The 21720-nt window shown below is 36.3% G+C and overlaps 1 protein-coding gene across 1 annotated transcript in view; it reads left to right on the forward strand.

Annotated features, from left to right (window-relative positions):
• Positions 1–16233: 16233 nt before the first annotated feature.
• The window catches only part of LOC117565332 (POU domain protein 2), a 34545-nt gene continuing 29058 nt past the window's right edge, over positions 16234–21720 (forward strand). Inside the window, exon 1 of the mRNA XM_034244379.2 lies at positions 16234–17013. Within this exon, the coding sequence (XP_034100270.1) occupies positions 16461–17013 (553 nt within the window). The 5' untranslated portion in view covers positions 16234–16460. The remainder of the gene's footprint in view (positions 17014–21720) is intronic.

Consider the following 21720-nt stretch of genomic DNA (forward strand, 5'->3'; position numbering starts at 1 on the left):
AACTTGCTTATCAGTTCACACATCCAGCACGCAATGAGAGAGGAGACCCGCAAAAAAAAAAAACAAAAAAAGAGCAACCAAAATCGAATTGCAATTAACTTGGGCAATTTTTGTGATTTTTAAATATTATGGGAACACGCACAGAGCAAACACACACAAACAAACACACACAGACTGGCATAAAGTGGAGCAGAAGAAGTGAAGTCGAGAGTGCTGCGGCACTTGCCAGCATTGCCAGCCTGTTGTGGTCTTTGGCTATGCGATCTGGCAGCACTGATAAGCGGAGAGCAAGAGCAGACCAGCAATTTACAGCCTAAAACTGAACTGTTGTGGCTTACTGCCATCCGCCATCCGCCAGCCAGCAGCCACCGTTCCTAACCTTACACAATCCATTTTGGCCAGCTGCTGCTGTGCGGTCTGTGCGATCTTGGCCAAGAGCCCCCGAAGACTCTGGCTAACTGGTCGCAGCTTCCGCTTAGCCTCGAATGGCTAAACAACTGCTGCTCTTGCTCGTGGCTACAATTTTATTTACGAGTCATGCGCGCGACCGTCGCCTTGCAGACGGGCTAACAACAACAAGCTGCCTCTTCTTCCCTCTGCTGCTTCAACCCACCTCTTTACTACTACGAGTACTTGCCCCAGGCTGCATTCGCGTGTGTGCGTTGCTCTTTTCTCTCTCTCTCTCTCTCTCAGCTTCTTTGCCATTTTTTATTCATACTCATTCATTCATGCCTGTGACCCATGGCGTGCCTTGAAGCTGCACTGGACACGCACCTAATAAGTTTTGATTAGAACAGTCTACAGCGCGGGTGAGTTAATTAAAAAAACGCTCGGCTAGCGGAATTCATATCAAGAGTATCTTTCAGATACCTACTTAAGATTAAGCTAGTAGCTAATCGAATTGTTTCAAGATCAGCAAAGTGGCGATATGTTTTTATTTATTATATTGTATTAAATACTAAATCTAATTTTACAGAAGACATTTCCGGTTACTGGGGAAAAGACTGATATCTTATCTCAAGTTATTATTATTTAAAAGTAGAAATATAGTCTATCAATTTAATTCTAAAACATGTTATTCATATTACAAGTTCAATGCCAAACTCACTTTAAAGTATAGCAAATATCTTATTAAATTGTGAATTACATGATTTTCCTATAATTACAATCAGGAAGTTATTTCTTAATGGCTCTCTAATTAATATGTACTTGCAATACAGAACTAATATTCCCATTTAGCGCCTTTTTTACACAGAGAAAAAATCTAGATTGAAAAGTAGTTTGCAAATCTTGATTTAAGAACATTTCGATCTTAAAATGTTGGGATTCCCTACCATCAAAATTATAACCTAATTTCTGGTTTTGATACCTTTAGAGTGACAATCAAAATTTAAGATTTTTTGGTCTCGATTTTGACATTGGAATGGAATAATCTCAAAATTGAACCAAAAACTCAATGGTTCAATTTTGAGATTATTCCATTCTTGAAACATGATTATAGTCTTGAATTTCAAGATTTGCTCTAGATTTGTTGTAGAATTTCTATCTTGATTTAAGAATAAACTTTCTTGATTCCATTATATATTCAAGTTATTATTCTTGATCTTAGCACGTATTTTCTTTCTGTGTTAGTAAATATTTTTGACTAGTTTTTGCTCTAGTTACTACTTAGTGATTGACTCTATAGTTATAAATCTATTTCGTGTATATTTATATTCCCTATATTATATTCATGTGCTCAACAAAGCTAATCAATTTAACACATTTTATTTTAGCGACATGTTCTATTTATCTGTCGTCTAACAACATTTCAAAGGCTAAAAATAAAGTGACACTGGGAATCTATCTAATATGCGATTATTTTCTAGCTGAACTCGACCTTCTGCAACGCAAAACAATTGATATCACATCAGAGATAATGCGAAGCTACCGATCATCATAATGGGCCAACCAAATTATTATTATGAATGCCTGCAGGCTACCACTGAGCAAAGGCATTGACAAGCTTCTTCTGCCTGTAGTTGGCTAACAAACATAAACCCACACACACACACACACTACAACAACTGTTAGTGGCCACGTTTTTTTGCCTGAGCCAGGCTAATAGACATTTTGCCTATTTTAATAAGTGGCTAAAGGCGTGAAATACTCGTGGTGTGCTGCTGCTGCTGAGCCTCTATCGTTGGGCCAACTATCAATGGCTGTTTGCCTGGGCCACCATGCAGCTTTGCCACAAGTTTGTTGCAAGTTGTCAGCTGCCCCTGTTGCCGCGTTGCAGTTGCAGTTCGGTTGCTGCTGCTGCCGGTAAATATGATTTTTGCAGCTGTTTTAGTTGTGTCTTTCCCTATTCCATTCCCTTTGGCAACTTCCAAGTGCATGCCCCAAACCGAATGCCCGCCAATGTGCAACGCCAATTTGAGTGCTGCGCTCAGCCACAAGGTGAGAAATGAGATTTTAATCGGACGTGTCTGATTTCAAATGAGCTTTAATGGGGAACCCATTTAGCAGCACTTACCCAGGGTTCGACTCGCAGACTCTCAGACTCCCAGTCTCCTCGGCCAGTCTCCCAGTCTGCACAGTCACCCAGTCTCTCTGCCTGCTTTTAGTTTAGTTTATTTATTTTATTTATATATTTATTTTTTTACCAAAGGTTTTTCCTCTTGTTATCGTTTTGTGCAGCTTTGGGGCAATGCTGTACAGCGACTTGCCTTTGTTGTTGCAGTTGTTTTTGTTGCAACAGCGGCAGCAGCAGCAGCAACATTTTTATTACATTGCAATGCAACATGAACTTGTTGGCTGTGCCTCACGAGCTTTAGCTGCTTTAAAAGTCGCATTAAAATTATTGAAATCACCCCTTCATACAGTTAAGCCAATTTTATGCTACTCTACTCTCTATGGTTTTCAATCAGTTTTGCGATGTGGCACGGAAAATATATATTCAATTTGAAAAGGTAACGGAAAATATATTAGTTTTGATTGAGAAAGAAACTGTAAATATTTTAATGCTTTTGGATAATTGTTTAACTAGAAAGATACAGTGCGGTATTAATCTTAAAAGATACCAAATTAATATACTGAAAAATACTTTAATGTACCAAAGGCTTCTCGATATACTATGACATTTAATTTATGTTAAATTATTATACTGAAAAATACTAAAATACACTAAAGGCTATACTAGGTATATCGATATACTATTACATTTTAAATATATTCAATAAATTAACTAAAAAATACTACAACATACCGAAGGCTATATTTTGTATATCGATATACTGTTTAACATATACCAAATTAATATACTGAAAATTACAAAGATATAATATATTGATATACTATTACTCTTGGAATAAACCAAATTAATATACTGAAAATATACTACGATATACTGAATATCGAGATTCTAGTACATTTAAAATATACCGAATTTATGCACTGACAAGGTCTTAAAATATACCGAAGGCTATATTTGCTATATCGGTATACTGTTAAATATAAAATATACCATATTGTTTGGAATATACCAGATTGTCAACCAAAAAACTAAGAACCGACATCATCAGCCTATAATTGCTATATAAAATTATTTCTTAAATAACTTCTAATTTGTATACGAGTTGTAGAATATAATAATTTTAGTATTCGACCATCCGAAATTATTTGTATAATAAAATCGCAAGCTTCTATTCCATATTCTCAGCGCTCACGCAATGTGTTGAAGTTCGCCGTTGCTATCCGCCTTCGGTGCCATTAAGGAGCTAATAATTTGGGGCCAACTCATCGCGATAAACACGCAAAATGCTGAGCATGCCAGTCGACACCTTTGTATGCACATCTTGTGGCCGAGATTTGTCCAGCCACCCATAAGCCGCTACCGTCTGTGTGCAGTCTGTTTGGCAGTGTCCCCTTGGGCTATTTAAGCAAATGATCAGCAATCCAATGAGCAGGTCGCCAACACGCAACGAGCCGCCATCTCCCCTTCTCTTCCCTACCGCCCGCTCTAGTCTCGAAGAGCAAAAGTGTGAATTGTTTCGTGCCCAGAGCCAAAAACGTTGCCAGATAAAAGTGAAGCCAGGCTGCAGGTAGCCATCGAGACCGTGTCGAAGGCAGCTGCAACTGAAGCTGAAGCTGATCTCGTGGCCAGCAGCCTTCAGCTGTTTTTGCATACGATCGAGAGAGGGAGCTCAGAAACTGAAGCTGAAACTGAAACTGGAGTTCGCCTGGTTTGCAATTTTCAACGCGCATTCTTGACGTTTTTTCCCACATTAAATGCATTGTTGTTATGGTCAACAGCTACGGGCCTGGCTACCGGTCTTGGGCCATGCAAAACAGCTTGTTAAGCACTTGTGCCCCCAACAACAACAACAATCACAACAACAACAACAAAGTGGCACATTGTGTGCTCGAGTTTAAGACCTTTTTTCTTAACCTTTTTTTTGGCTTGAGCTTATTAGGCAAATAAAGCGCGCTGCGGTCCAAGGTAGCAATTTCAGTGCTTAAACAGCGACACGCATTATTACCATAATCAGTAGCAAGAGGTGGTTGAAGTGTATAAAGTAGGAGGTTAAAGGAGTGCTGAGTAGGCGGCTTATCATCATCATCATCATTATAGCAGTCTTATCAGCTGGTAAGCTAAGCAGTGTGCATCAAAAAAGAGATCTGATAAATCGAGACGAGCAGAAAGGACAACTATTGAACTTTGAAGTAAGCAACAAGCTTCATAATTGCAACAGGTATACAAAGAAGTACGAGGGTTGCTATTTATATTTCTGGCCTAATAATGAAAATGCGAATATTTAAAAAAAAAAATGGATTTTCCAGCACAATTTATACACTTTTGAATGCGCTCAAACCAATTGTCGAAGCACTTTTTCCACTCTGATTGAGGCACCTCCAAAAGTAAGTGGTCGCACATGAAAAAGTTGTATGAAGCTTTTATCGATAAAAGTCCAAACTTTTTTTAGGAAATAGCCAATTGATCTGAATATGGCTAGAAGTGACCTAGGCCAGAAACTTGAATAGCAACCCTCGTATCGCTATTATTATAAAGTGTTAATAGTCTTCTCCAATCTTGTATTGAATCATCAGCATGATCTTCGCTAATCCTTTACTACACAACCTGTTTAACATGCGCATTCAAATTATAATTATAATTTCCACATGTTTTGAAAGATTTTAGAGAAATGGACACTTGACGAAATAAATATTAGTTTAATTGTTTATAAGAAAAGCTATTTATTTTAAGATTATAATCAAAACTTCATCACTCTTCAAATAAGAAATCTCAAACTTTTAAAACTATTTTTTTTAATAGAAATTTATATCTTATCAAAGTAAATACTCTTTCTTAACTTTAGTTCTACTTTGTCATAAGCTACATAATATACACAATAAACTCTTATTTATAAATACCAATTACAAATTTCAATAATATTCTCAACGATTTTTAGTGATCCACTGGAGCATGACATGAGTTTTATTACAACCTTAGCTTACACGTTTACCTTTAGTGCTGATTATCAATTTATATTTATTTTGCTGGCCATTGAAACACAAAAAGCGCATTACTCATACGCCCGGTGGCGCGTGCTGAGCGAAAAATTCCCTTCACTTGAATTCTCATATTTCATGTAAAAAACTAAAAACGAAATTTACTACACATATGTGTGTGTGTGCTTATGTACACAACTAATACATACATATATATAACATGCTTGGAAATTCAATAAAAATTGGCCAAATTGAAAATGTGAAATAGCTGCCGAAAAGTCGGGGAAATCAGAAGGGGAGGGGGAGCTGCCCCTCGGCTGCCCTGCCTCGGCGCTGACCTATCCATAAACAAATAAGAATCGAAGCTGCCCCGAACAGTGGCTCATAAATATTTAAAAATTAATTTCACAATATGCTGGCAGTCAGTTTTTTCTTTTTTATTTTCGTATTGGCATTTTTTCCATTTTGTAGCAGCAGAAGACGGAGAAGAAGAAGAAGAAGCTTTTGGCCCGCTAGTCATTTTTCAATTTCATACTTAATTTTATGGCATAAATGCCAAAGTTTTATATAAAAGCGTGAAGGAGAGGGATAGCTGGGGAAAAGAGAAAGAAAGAGCACTAGCTTATATAAGATGCCATCATATTTCATTTGTATGTGTGTGCGGGCGTGTGTGTGCGTCTGTGTGTGTGTGTGTGTGTAGTCAAGGTGCAAACAGAAGGCAGCCAAAGCCAGCAACTGTAATTACATACAAAAAGGGGGAGTTTGGTAGTTGGTTGGATGTTGCACCCAATGCTTTTATATTCTAAAACCACATACTTGCATACGTATATGTAGCACGGAACTTGGAAAAGGGGAAGAAGGAAGAGGAAGAGAAGTTCCTTCGCAGGACAGCAAGAAATACCTTTCATATGTAGCACTTTGCTCCACAGTTATCGTATTTTATGTGCTCCTCCGGATATGCCCGTCTGTCCTTCCTCCCTCCCTCTGCCTGCCTTGTCCTATTCCTTGCCACACACACACACACTCACACACACTCTCACGTGCTGCACATGCGACGTCGTTTTGCAACATTTTCTGCCATTTGTGCAGTTTTTCATGTTCATGTGCATGTGCAGGATATGAAAATTTTCCAAAGCGCATTTCTCTCTCTCTTTCTAGCTCCCTCTTATTCGCCATTTTTATACTTTTGCTTCTATACTGCATGTAGAATTTAATGTGTATGTGTTTGTGTGTGTCTGTATTGCACATTCAAGTTGGGAAATTGTGCACTTACATTATCATAATGGAAATGCTTTTGACTTGAGCGCCAGAGTTGTCGCATGCAACCACAAATTTTATTATTTACATAAAATATAGATTACTTGTGAATTATTATCGGAACTTCAGTTCTATTGGGAACGGCATTAGCATAGCTTGCAAGAAATTACAATGGGACTAAATTTTAGATTTTTTATTAAAGGAGGAATGTTAGTAGAAGCTTTAAAAAGAGTTCTGAATAAGAAAAAAATTGGTTTACAATATATTCTCTTTTCTATAAGTCCTTTTTTTTACAGTAGTATTTTATTAATATTCAATCAACAACAACAATATTTGTAAGCAGTTCAAAAGAAGATTCGTTTAAGAGTGTTGAGGAATCAAATAAATATACTTTTAAGTCAAGAAAATTTTAACAAAATTCATATCAGCTGCAAAATTGTATATTACTTTACTTTTGATAAAAGTACAGTAAAAGAATAGTTTAACATATGTATATTTAAATTTTCATTACAAACTCGCTTATACTAATCTTGGTAAAATCTACTTAAATCTTCATAAAAAGAAATTACTCAATTATTCAATTTTTTTTTAAATCATTATCAAACTGTAATTTTGATTACTTCAAATATAATTTTAGCTCACAATTTCAAAGCTATTTAATTTTTCTGAATCTCCGACTGCTTGACAACCCTACTTAGAGCCGCTCTGTAACTTTGTAAAATAATAATAATATACATACGTATGATTATCTTGTTACCTTTATATATTCTCATATAACATATTGCTCTATTGTTAATAAAAAAGCAAATGATACTGTTTAATAAAAAAGATTTTAAAATATAATGAAATAATGTTTACAAATACGTATGCTAATCTTATTACATGTATTTAAAATTAGATCCAAATCTTTAATAAACTGTAATATTTATTACTTCCACCAATAGGTCTATTAATACCATCATTTTAGAATGCTTTTGTAAATCTATCCTATTTTCTTCTTCTAATTCTCTGACTACTTGACAACCCTACATGCAGTTGCACTATAACTCTGTAAGTAAATGCGAGTGAAGGCAACTAAAAGTGGGTGCCGTAGCTTCCATCTTCGGTATCCTCAACGCTCACCTCCGCTTAGGTCTATGCCCAAGGCAGCCATTGTATTCTGATTGTGCGCCTTACGGGCTCTACTTCGCTATGCATGTGTGTGAGTGTGACTGTGTGTGTGTGCGTGTGCTGAGAGATGGAAAATATTATTTTTCATAAATTTTAAAATATACCGTACGAAGGAGCCGAGCGCCAAGCCTCGACTAAGCCAAGCAAACTTTCTCTCCTCTGTGTGTGTGTGTGAGTTTTGTGCGGCATTTCATTCGCTCTTACAGAGTTCGCATGCCTGGCTTTATGTACCATATCTGTGTATATATGCCACAGTATACAGATTTGGGCAGCATATACTGACACACACACACACACACACACACATACACACACATGCCGCAGAAGGCAAAATAGAGGAAAATGTATGCAACATTTTACAATGCAAAAGCCATTTACTTGCGACAGGCAAAAGAATGTGAAGAAAAGGGAGAAAAATAGCCATAGAGAGAGTGAGGAAGAGAGAGAGAGAGAGAGCAAAGGAAAAGCATACGTAAAACTTGTGCGAAGGAGCAGGCAAAGAAGTAGCTGTATGTGTGTGTGTGTGAGGCAGTCAACATATGAAAAATGAAAAGTCACAACTGTGGAACGAAAAACTTGGAAAAGACTTGCCCTCCCTCTCCACTCCCCCCTCAGATGCTCCCACTTGCACACGGCTCTCGGCTCTTGGCTATGCCTTATATAGCATTTCCTGCCATTGTATTCCCTCCCACACACACACACACACACACACCCACAGGGAACGGTACACACATAGCTCCTACTTTTTATGTCGCTTGTCCCGGGCGTAATGTAAATAAAAAGAGACAGGAAATGTTTGCAATATGTATGAAAATATCAAAAGAAAAGTGCGCAAAAAAAAGCATTTCTAAAAAATAAAAAGAAAAGAACCCAAGAGGCAGAGACTGCCTTCTATAAATTAGGTGCGCGTCTCTCTCTGCCCCTTAAGAAATATGACGATGATGATGATGACGATGGTGGCACAACGGGGCGTATGTGGCATGTGAGCGAGACAGCGCATTGTGCTCTGCATATAGTCAAATGCCGACGAAGGCTATTGAAAACGATTTCTAAAACATTTTAAAAACTTGTGCGCTATCTCGCTCGCTCTCGCACAAGCAAGCTTCCGCTTTTTTATGTGATCAAATCTGTTTGGCAGTAAAAACTTGAGGGAGGTTTTCGCTCTAAAATGGGGAGTGGTGAAAAGAATGTGAAGTGAAGAACTCGGGTAGCTGGCAGAAACACATGCATGACGGTACACACACAATGAAAGCTATAATGAAATTGCTTTTGGGGCAAATGTGAAAAATGCCATAAAAAAATTCAATGAATGGATAATTGTTGTTGATTTTAATGCATATTCAGCTAAGGATTATACATTATTTGCTGACTTTATCATATTTTTGGATTCTGATTGAAATATAAAAGAATATTTCGTGCAAAATTTATAATAAGAAAAGTTTTGTATATACATAAATGAAATATTATAGTAAACGATTATTAAAAGAAGTACTTTATAAATGAAGTATTATAGTAAACGATAATTACTGGCTGACTTTAATATATTTTTGGATTTATAAAAAGAAAAGTTTTGTATATACATAAATGAAGTATTATAGTAAACTATAATTAAGAAACCAACTTTATAAAAGAAGTATTGTAGTAAAGGATATTTAAGAAAAGTTGTGAAGAACAATCTAGTTATATTTAAAGTTTAAAAGAATATTTTCATTTAAAAGTGGAACATATTCATGAAGGAGTCATGAACTAATGATTATGAAATTCAAAAAATTATTTCATTACACTGCATTTAAAAGTTATACGTATTCATAAAAGAGTTATGAACTAATTATTAGGAAATAATATAATATATAATAATATATAATAATATAATATATATAATATATAATATGTCCTGTATGAAATTATATATTTTAATAGTAGTTTTGCCTTAAACAAAGAATTTAATTCACCAGTTAAAAAAAATTGTATAGTGTAACTGGAGTTAAGGTAAACAATATTCTAGAAAACGTGGCGAAAAGTCAAATAATAAGGTTAAAGTATTGAAAAATATTATATAAATACTATGATACAATGAATTTTATACTCTTAAGTATTTATAATGTATTTTATTTGCAGTTTAGAATTCCGTGCCTTTTCATGCGTTTTCCATGCACACTCAATCAGCGCATCTCGAGCCCTTAATAAACTATTCGATACAGCAGCAACTACATAGAAATTTCAATCGATTGGTTGATTTAAGTCACAGCAAGCAGCATTCGCAATGGGAAAGCAAAACAATCTTAAACGTTGAAGTGCTTAAGAGGCAAAAGATACACGAAACAGTTACATTTTTGGCAACGAAACTAAAAATAAAGCGCAACACACACACAAACAAACACTCAAAGAAACAAACACGCAAAACAGACAATGACAAACCCAAAAAAAAAAAACAAAAATAAGAAAAACTATACAACAACAGTCAGCGAAGACGAAGAAGAAGAAGAAAAGCAGATGGCTCGACGATTTTTGCTAATCAATGAAATTAAAGCACGAAAAAAGAAATTACACCAAAAACAAGAAGAAAAAAAAACAACATACATATACAAATAAAAGCAAGGCAAAGCGAGAGCTTTAAGAGCGCGCACACAGAATCGAATAGACGACGACGAAGGGGGAGGGAAAGAAATGCTAAAGTGAAATAGTTGAGTTCACGAGACGACGCCGTCGCTGAGAAGGCAACTTTAATGAACGGAAATTAGCAAAAGCAAAAGCAAAAGGTAAAGGCAAAACGGCAACGGCCGCGGCGAAAAAGCGAGATGCTGCGCAAAGACACGGCGAATTGAGGTCTCAAGCTTGTGTGCGGCGAATTTGGCGAGTTGAGTGAGCGAGAGAGCGCCACGCACATGCGCACGCTGAGCGACAAGCGCCAATGCTATTGGCTGCCTTCAGCTCGGTGTGTGTGAGTGTGTGTGTGTGAGTGTGGAGAGCGTTGTCATTTCCCCAGCTGAAGCACACATAAACAAACCATTTTGAATAAAATCAACAGCAGCCAAGAGCAACAACAACACAGCTGCATTTACTACGCTTTCCATATGTGTGTATGTGTGTGAGGGTGTGTGTGTATTGGTGTGTGGAACGCAAGTGCAAAGCTGTGCAAGTCTTTGGCTGCTCTGAGATGCTTCCAGCTGCATTTCTCAGTTGCAACGGAGCAGCAGCATTGCCGCAACGCGCATTTTTTTGTGGCTTCTCTTCCTCTGTGTGCGTGTGTGTGTGTGTGTGCGTGTATTGTCAATGTGCGTGCATGACAACTGCAGCAATAACAACAACAACAACAACAACGTCAACGAAATCTGCTGCTGCACTGTAATTATTTTAATTTATGCGTTTATCGCTTTTTACGCTTTGCCGCTGCCATTGGCTTCTGCTGTCACTGCTGTTGCTGCTGCTGCTTCTTCTTCTCCTCCATTTTTTTGTTGCCTTGTCCGTTGACATTCACATTTTGACAGGCAGCGAATAATTCTCGGTTCTGCATCGCCATCATCGCCAATTCGCCATGTCATTTCGAGCTTTGTTTTTGTCCCTTTGATTTCTTGCACACACACACAAACACACACACTTATGCATATTTTGTATGTGCTGCACAGTGGTGCAGTATTTATAGTTATTTGGAATAGTAATTTAATTGAAATTCAATTTAGAATTCAAATTTAAACACAATTTCATTTTAATTGCATTATTAGCCAGCATTTTATGTGGCTCCCATAAAACTACAAATCAAATTAATGGGGGTCTGCTCGCATTTTCCCTTCTCAATACATACATAATTCGAAATCCGATAAGAACCACCCGCCCACCAACACACACACACTCACACACACAGGCCACCCACACAATACACGCTTTTGATTTTAAAACCTCGTGCCAAGAAACGCGCAAAAAAGAAAAAAAAAGTAAAACGAAACGAGCAGAAACGAAACGAAATAACAACAACAAGAAAAACGAAGCCGCGCGGCCATAAAATGCGCCCAACTCCCAAAACGCCAGCGAGTCTCCAAGTCCAAGTCCAAGTTACCAACGTCGCTGCCTCTGTCGCTGCCTCTGTCGCAGTCGCCGTCAACGTCAACGCAGCGCCCTCCCCATAGAGCCACCTGCTGGCAGAGCACACAGAACACAGGCAAAGCTCACACACACACACACACACATGCAGCTGCTGCGCTGCCCCAACATCATCTACTTTTTTTTTTTTTTTTGCGCGCGCTTGACATTTTGTGGACGTCGTCGTCGGCTGACGTCGTTGCGAACTGTGTTTTTTTTTCGCTTTTTTTATTTTAACTTTGTTGTTTTTTTTTTGCTCATATCTTCTTGCGTTTTTTTAAGTCAGTCGTTTGTCGGAAGTCAATCAAAAAGCGTGTCTCGCTCACACAGCTCCCAGAGTTGCCAAAGTTGCAGTCGCGCAGGGCGTGAAAAGCAGCGACGACAGCAGCAACAACAACAGCTACAACAACAACAACTTCGACTACAGTGTTGTTGGTGTCTCGGTGACGGCGACAGCGACGTTGGCGACGCCATTGTTGCAATTAAATTTATCCCGAAAACAAACAATTAAATTAAATCCGAATTCGAATTCGATTTGTGGCGTCTCTGCAGAAGGTGCGGCTCAAAAAAAAAGATCTTAACACGCGTGTAAGTTATTTATGTGTGTGTGTGTGTGAGTGAGTGTGTCTTATGTGTGTGCCAAGGAGCTTGTTATGTGGACACCTTCGCCTTTACCTCAAGCTCGATCGATAGATGACTCGATCGATTACGTTGTGTTGACATTTTCTCTACTTGTCTCAACCATTTTTATTGTTAATCAGCTCAGGACATGAATGTGTATGTATGTATGTGTGTGTGGGCGGGACAACAAGTGCTTTTCAGTGACATTCGTTAAAATCAAGTTTTCCTTATTATCAAGTTATCATTAAAAACTAAAATCAACAGTTTTGAAACTTATTCAGTCAAAAGAATCACTTTTAAATTTTGTTTAGAATCATTTGAAAATAAAAAATAACAGAACAAGAAATATAGAATCAATTAGTTTTTCTCAAGAACTAAATTATTAATTTCAAATGATTATAAACTACATTTTTGAGCCATAAGAATAATTTTTGATTATAAACCACATTGAAAAATGATTTTATAATTCTTATTTAGCCATAAAAATCAATTTTAAATGTTGATTATAATCATTTAAGAAAAAAACTTCGTTCTAAAAAACATACAATGAATAACTCAAAAAGAAATATAAAATCAACAGCTTAAAATCCTTTTCAGTTATAAGAAACACTTTAAAATGTTGTTTATAATCACTTGAACAAAAAAAAAACATATTTTAGATCCTGAGAATATCCAACAAATAGCTGAACAATAAATATAGGATCAACAGCTTAAATTCTTATGGTATTTATAATCATTTGAATCATTTTAGTTCTAAAAATAAAACAATGAATAACTGGTCAAAAAATATATATATTTCGAAGAAGTTAAAAGAAATTATTAAGATGTTAAAATAGCTATTCAATTACTAATAATTTGCATGTTACCCAACTCAATAATGAAAGCATATATTAATAAAGTTACAATTAGTACAATTAGTTATAAAAACTGTTAAAGAACATTAAAAAACAATAGCAATTTAATCGCTTCAATTGACGACAGCCGTGTGAAGCTAGTAAATCAAATCAAATACCTTTTATCTTTACTAACAGTTATTGAACATTCAATGAAAACTTAATGAAAAACAGTGCTAAGAAATTAACAACAGCGGCCTATATACAATGTATGTTTGTATGTTAACCGTTAACCATCATAACAATCGAGTGTGACAACAACAAATTGTGTTTAATTTTAAAACAAGATAAAAACGCCACAGTGCCAAAAATAACGATAGTTATCACACATATCGAACAGAGAGAGAGAGAAAAGGTATCACGAAAATTTAACATAAACAGGGCCATAAGCACAAATGGCAAATAACCAATTTTATTGAACAATTATTAAAAATAGCTGCCACACGAGACGTGAAGAGAAGAAAGCAAAGAGACAAAGAGAGAAAGAGAGCGGGCAGCGATTGCAACAAGTCGGGACGCCTTTGAAGTGCACGGCGGCGTCTCTGGAGTTTCACATACTCGGAAATTGCTTGCTGACATGCAAAGTACATAATGTAGTTTTACCCCCTCTCCACACACCCCCCGTCGAGCCCCTTCTCTCTGTTCAATACCTGGCCCCAATTGCTCTGATTGATAACAATCAATGTTATGATGGACCCGGCACTTTGGCAAGCCGGCAATTTGCGCTGTCGATTGATTTGTTTACAAGTGCCATTATTGTTACGATCACCTTCCCCCTCTGCTCTCTTCACTACCTAGCGAAACAGGTGTATGTAAATGCCGCCCCCTCGCCTCATTTTATGGACAACATTTCCATATATTAACCACACACTTATGAGCGTTGCACTTTCCCTTATCTTATCAGTGTTTGCCTAAGAGGGGGAAGGGGAGGGGGAAGCAAAGTGTGGCTACGTTTCGGGCACGTTCATTTGATCGTCGACTACGCGAAGCTCTCTTCACACATCCATAGTAGAACAACATCGAGAGCATTGTAGTTTAATTTTTCCATTTTTCTTTGATTTCATCGCTTTTCTATATATGTTACGTGCTGTGTTATCGCATATCGCTGCGGCTTCAATTTGTTTTCAATTTACAACAATTTCGTTTCAGCGTTGCTACAGTTTAAACTGTAAAGTGTCTGTAAATATCATTTGTCACTCGCTTTGTTTGCATAATAGACCAAGTTATTACTATATATTTTCATTCTGCTTTTACGATGTGCGCACTTGTTCAATTTATTGAACACTTTAATGGCTTTGTTGCACTTTTATGTGAAGCATTTCTGTAGAATTTCAATGAGATCATTTATAGTAAATTAATTATGGTATATTTTATAGTATACTAGTATATTATAGAGAATACTAGTATATTTATATACTAAATATACATAGTATTCTAATATACTAGTTATACTATATAGTATTTAAAGTATTTAGTATATAGTATGTAGTGTAGAATATAGTATAATAATATACCAATATACCATTAATATATTTATATTAATAAACCAAATTAATTATGGTATATTTTATAGTATATGAATATAGTATATTATATAGTATACTAGTATATATATAGTATATTGTAGAGTATACTAGTATATACTATAGTACATAGTATTCTAATATACTAGCTATACTATATAGTAATTAGTATATTAGTTAGTATATACCATACTAAAATACTAGTTACAAAATACTAGTTATATTATATAGTATTTAACGTATTTAGTATAAATTATATAGTGTAGTTTATAGTATATAGTATAATAATATACTAATATACCATTAATATAATTGTATTCATAAACAAAATCAATAATGGTATATTTTATAGTATATATATAGTACACTAGTATATATAGTATATTGTAGAGTATACTAGCATATACTACACTACATAGTATTCTAATATACTAGTTATACTATATAGTATTTAGTATATTAGTTAGTATATACTATACTATACAGTATTCTAATATACTAGTTATACTATACAGAATTTAACGTATTTAGTATATATTATACATTGTTGTTTATAGTATATAGTATAATTATATACTAATATACCATTAATATTCATAAAATAGAAAGACTTTAAACTTTAATTGACCTTCTTGTGACAAGTAAAACTTCTTATCAGCAATACAAATAGTTCTATAATTTCTCTTAACAATTTTTGACTCATTGCCAATAATTTATGAGAATATTAATGGTTCCGATAAACCCACAAACTCAACAAGCTTCCGCTGTAAATGACAACAACAATGAAAAAGGTTCATTCTTCTTCGAAAAGCCTTTGCGAATTAGTCAGAATTGGTCACGTGAAATTCGCGGATAGCGATTCAAAGAGAGAGGGGCAATTACACAAGCTCTTGATAGAGGGGGAGGCAAAAGGCGGCCAGTGTTCAGACAGCAAATCAATTACTTCCGTTATCGTGGCACTAGAATCGCAGCCAAAGATGATAGAGTAGCCACACGAAGTGTGGACAGCCAAAGGGTTAGGGGGAGGGAGAAGAGGGAGTCACTGCTAGAGGGGATGCAACTGTTTTTTAATAACAACATTTTAAAAAGCACTTAACAGCAAATTAAGCTTTCAGCAGCAACAACTGACAACAGCTACAGCAACAGCAAAAAGAAGACATTTTTAATTATCAACCATTTACAGGCAACAGCAACATCAACAGCCACAGCAACTGCAACAGCAAAGGCAACTTTAGCCAGGGAAAAAATCGCCGCTGGTGCATGGGTCAATATCATAATCTGAGGCAGCAACAAGTCGTAGAAGACAGCAAGAGGCAGCAACTCGCGTCATAAATCAAAGCGACGCAATTTGCTGCTGACGAACTGCGCGAAACGGCAACAGCAGCAACAACAAGCAGCAGCAACCACAACAACAACAACAACACAAGCAATGCCATTATTGTTGGCAACACTTGGTCAGCAACAGATGCAGCCACAGCTTCAGCTACAGCAGCACCACAATTCCCATCGTCAACACTTGGAGCCGACAGCAATGTTGTTGCTTGACTCTGCAGCAAAGACAACGACAGCAACAGCAGCAGCAACAGCAACAACTCTGCCAGCAATGGCAGCAGCAACAACAACAACAACAACAATCTCAAGTCGAGCAGGTGTTAATGTTCAAATTACTAGCAAAGGCGTTGCTCGCACTGAGACTTCAGTCAATGATCAACTGCCAGCAGCCGCATCTGTTAATTATGCCGCTTACGTCGCCCATTTGAATGGCTTTAACCCCACCACCAGCCACAAGCCAAGCACAAAGCAACATCATCATAGTCCACCCCATACACCCACTCGCCACGTTAAGCACAACAACAACAACAACACACACAACAACACATTTGAAAGCATGCTGCGACAGCCACAGATTCAAGTCAAGCAAGAGTTCATGGAGCTGATGGAGCACAGCAACAATCATAGTCACAACAGCAGCAAACATTCGGGTAAGTGTAAAAAGAAATATCTATTTAAATTACTTGTAAAAGAAAACTATTCGAATTGAAGTTCTTTTACTTATAAAATTATAAAATGTCTCTGAATAATATTCATTTGTGTATTGAGTGTATTAAACTTACAATCGTTGTCAACAGATTTTTGGCAATGCTAAAATTATATTCTACTTTTTACTGAAACTAAAAATATAAAAAAAGAAGGTAAAATTCTGCAAAAAATATAGATCATCATACTAAACAACTAAGAAAAAGCTAGAGTCCAGTGTGCTCGACTGTGAGATACCCGTTAGCCATTTTGAATAGAACAGGATTACACAAATTTACAAAAAATATACCGCAAAATTACTAAAATATACCAAAGCCAAAGCTGATAGACATTGGAAATATAACAAGATTCCACAAATATATCAAAAATATACCGTAAAAATATATCAAGGCCAACGCCGCTAGCCATTTTGAATAGAACACGAATCCACAAATATACCAAAAATATACCGCAAAAATGCTAAAATATACCAAGGCCAAAGTCGCTAGCCAATTTGAATAGGACAAGTTGTCATAAATATACCAATATTATACCACAAAAATACTAATATATGCCAAAAAGCTATATTTGGTATATTAATATACTATTACATTTTACAATAAAGTTCAAAATATATTAGATTGTCAACCAAACTCTAAAACTAAATTAGCTATATCGTCCCAGCTGTTGACCCTGATCAAGAATACATATACATATATACATACTTTATACTTTATAAAGTCGGAGATGCCTCCTTCTGCCTGTTACATACACTTCATAGAGACACATATTAAAATACGCAACAATATTCCTATCAAAATTATTTAAAATTTTAAAAAGCTTATTCCTAATTTCATTCAATTCACAACATTTTAAAACAATTATAGATTTTTTTGTTACTTTAATTGTGTTGGCACTAAAAGCCTATTCTTTAAAAAATTTATTACTTTTAAATTTTATTACTTAGCTCAAAACCCGTCACAACAATATGTTTTGTGCAAACGCTTCGACACACTTTAAATTAAAGTTGTGGCCCCACAATAGGGCGTCAGCTTCTAATAGCCGCCCATGTTGCGTGGTGAAAATCAAATACATATGTACTTAAAAACCCGTTAAGTGAAAAACGAGGTATTTACAATGTGTTAACAACAACATTGCCATTTTTCATGGCTCTAACCCCTTGACAGGCAGCAGCAGCCAACAACAAGAACTCGAAAACTCTCGAGAGCTCTCTCGGTGTGGGCAAAACTCAAACTCAAACCAAACTCGTGCCATACGCATGCTTATGAGATTTTCAATTTTTTATGCGTTTAAACAGATTTCATTTTTTATTGCCGACCCCTTAAAGACGAAGGCAAAAGGTCGACGTCGTCGACATCTTGATAGAGCCAAAAGATGTGACACACAAGGGAGACGTTCTACAAGCTGGCTAATATTGCTAAAGGACTCGCGCAATCGAAGAGGCAGATAGAAAGACAGACACAAAGGGGGACAGGACAGACAGACATTTGCACAATCGACGCCTGGCCACGAGTGCCAAACATTTATGAAGATTGAAAGGGTTGTCAAACACTTCATCCATCTTAACCGCGACCCAAAAAAAACACACACAACATAGTGGATAAAGGGTTGCCCTTTGGCGAAAAAAAAGGGTGCAAGAGAGAGTCCTGTTGCTGCTGTTGCTGCTGGGCTAGGAAACATCTTGTTTTCTTTCGATTATTGAAATTGCCGGCAATGGCATTGACGATGGCATTTTATGATCTCACTCGGGGGACACTGAAGAGTAAACTGTAAACACGTGACCTCAATTGTGTGTGTGTTAAAAACCAGAAATTGCTATGCACTATTTATAGATCGACCCCTTCTGGCTGTTTGTTACGTTTATTTGAATAAGGCTCATTAGAGCAGACTCAGACTTCATTCATCTTCATATTCAAATCGTTGTCTATTTCCTTTTGAGCTCGCACACGGAAATGCGCTGCTCACATGCAAAACAACAACAACTATAACGGCGATAATAACAACAAACTTTAAGTGAGGCAATTATCAAAAAAATATTTAATGTAAAACAAAACAAAAAAACAAAAACCGAGAGAGAGAGAAAAAGAGATCAAAACGCTGCAACACGCGACCGGAAATTGTATCCAATTTAAGCAAATGTTAGATTTGGTTTTTTTCATCGTTGTTGTTTGTAGTTTGTTGTTTCTTTGTTAGCCAAGTGGCCGCTAACTTGGCTCATAGGCCATTACACACACATCGCATCTCATAATAATTTGCCTTAAATGTGCACTCGCGTTACATGTACAAATGGCACAATATGACGTCCTCCTTCTCAATATGATCGAGCGAGTCTCCCCATTTAACCATTTAACCATGGGAAAGCAGCGCAAAGTGCAACCGCAGATACAGATACAATGCGCAGATACAGCTGCATTTATAGACAACTACAGATACTTTAAGAGTGGCTTGGGAACTGGGGGGAAACAACAAATACAAATACAAATACGAAAAAACTGAGCAACAGAGAAACAATTACCTAAAGGCGTAAATGGCTGTCGAAAGTGCAACAAGCGAACGAATTAAACCCGAGTGCGATACACAATATGATAACATAATTTTCTTAATTGTCAATTAAAGTATTACAACAACATCGACACTGGGGAAAACATGCACTTATTAACCTGGGAAGTATTTAAGTTTAATATTCGATGCCCATTTAAATGGCAAATTGATATTGAAACTTAAGTTTAATTAGAGCTTGAGAAGTTTAGTGCTAGAAAATAGAATGAGATAAAGTATTAAATCAATAACTGCAAATTAGAACAAAGAAAACACATTACAAATTCATCAAATAACTCACTTATTAATATTTAATCATAATTGATAGATTTATTACCCACCATCTACATCTCATTATTTCTCATTTGCAAACCTCATATCAAGTGCATAATAGCACTTTATGAGTTTGGCCGGAAACATGAAGAAATAGAGGGGAAAATTTGAATGCAAGATGCACATCCTGAGTGCTGAGAACGCGGAAAGACAAAAGGAAACGGCGTTAAGCTCAACGTCAGTGAATGTCAGGGAAAACCAACAGCATTTCATTCACAAAAGATTCTGACTGACAGAGCGTAGACTTATCGCTGTAAATGTATCTCTGGCAATCAAGCTGAAAAATGAAAACCTCAAAGATAGACTCGCATCTCGAACTTGAGACGAGGAGTTGTATCTCAACAGATCGCCGCATGAATGAAAATAATTATGATAATTGCAATGGCAACTGCTGCTGCTGTTGTTGCTGCTGCTGTTGATGATGATGATGAGGTAGAGAGAGAGAGAGAGGGGGGCACAACTAATTGTAGGCTCAGTCTGAACCGCAGATCAGCTCGACGTTTAACTACAATGAAGATTATGGAAAGAAAACTCAATAAATCCATTGTTGCGCTTAATTATTGTCGAAATTCAAATCGAAAACAGCAGCTCAAAATACCTGTAACCTGCTAACCTTTGCCACTGCCACTGACAACCTGCTAACCCCTTGTTGTTGGTTTTCCTCGTTTTCTTCTTCTTTGGTTCTTCCCTACCTGCCACTTGCATTCATCATTTATCTTCGTGCGGTGCGCAAAATTTGAATGCAACGCCGACATCCGTCAGTCAGAGGTTGCAACTGCAACTGGTAGTCTTCTATGATCTCTCTATATGTTATTCACGTTGCATTCATTGTTGAATATAATAATATAAAAAATGAGTTTCGTGTGGAAATTAGATCCTATTTGGCGCAGCGTGTGATTAGCGCGTCCCTTTGATGATCTCCAGTAGGCTCCACAATCGCTGTTGTTGTTGTGGTTGTTGTTGTTGTGGTTGCAGCTGCTGATGTGATGAGCTGCTGCACTGGCAGCTTTGATTTATATTCAATCAGAGATTGAGATTGTGTGTGGAAGACAAGACAGGTTCTTCTCTTCATATTCTCGTATGTATGCCAGCAATTAAATTCAAATCAAACATTTATTTAAATTTTATGCATCGGTTGGTGGCTAATTAAATTGCACTTGCATCAATTAATTAATCATGCCGTGGCTCAATCTTAATCGATGCTACCTACATATGAGAGAATCTAACAGATATCAATCTAAAGGTCACAATATGATTTGAGTCAAGTTTTAGCTACACTTTTAATTGAATAAAGTGCATAAGTAGAGAATATGAAAGATATAATATTTTGGAGTCTTTTCAGAGGATCTTTAAGTTACAAAATTATTACACTAAATTTGAGAATCTAAAAAATATCAATATAAAGGTCAGATTCTGATTCGAGAGACATTTTGAAGACAAGTTTTAGCTACAATTTTAACAGAATTATGTGCACAAATTAGACTAGAGAATATAACATAAATGATACTTTAGAGTCTTCTCAGAGATCATTTGTAATTGAATAATGTGCTTAGTTAGAGTAGAGAAAATGAATGATATTTTAGAGTCTTCTCAGAAGATCTTTAAGTTAAAATAGTATTACGCTACATATGAGAATTTAATAGATATCAATCTAAGGGTCAAACTCTGATTTTTAATTCAAGTTTTAGCTATAATTTTAATTGAATAAAGTGCATAAGAGAGAATAAAGTGCATAGAGACTCTTTGCAATATCTTTAAGATAGAATACCTTCTATTACGTT

Source organism: Drosophila albomicans, chromosome 2L (genome assembly GCF_009650485.2).
Source record: "Drosophila albomicans strain 15112-1751.03 chromosome 2L, ASM965048v2, whole genome shotgun sequence".
Taxonomy (NCBI): Eukaryota; Metazoa; Arthropoda; class Insecta; order Diptera; family Drosophilidae; genus Drosophila; species Drosophila albomicans.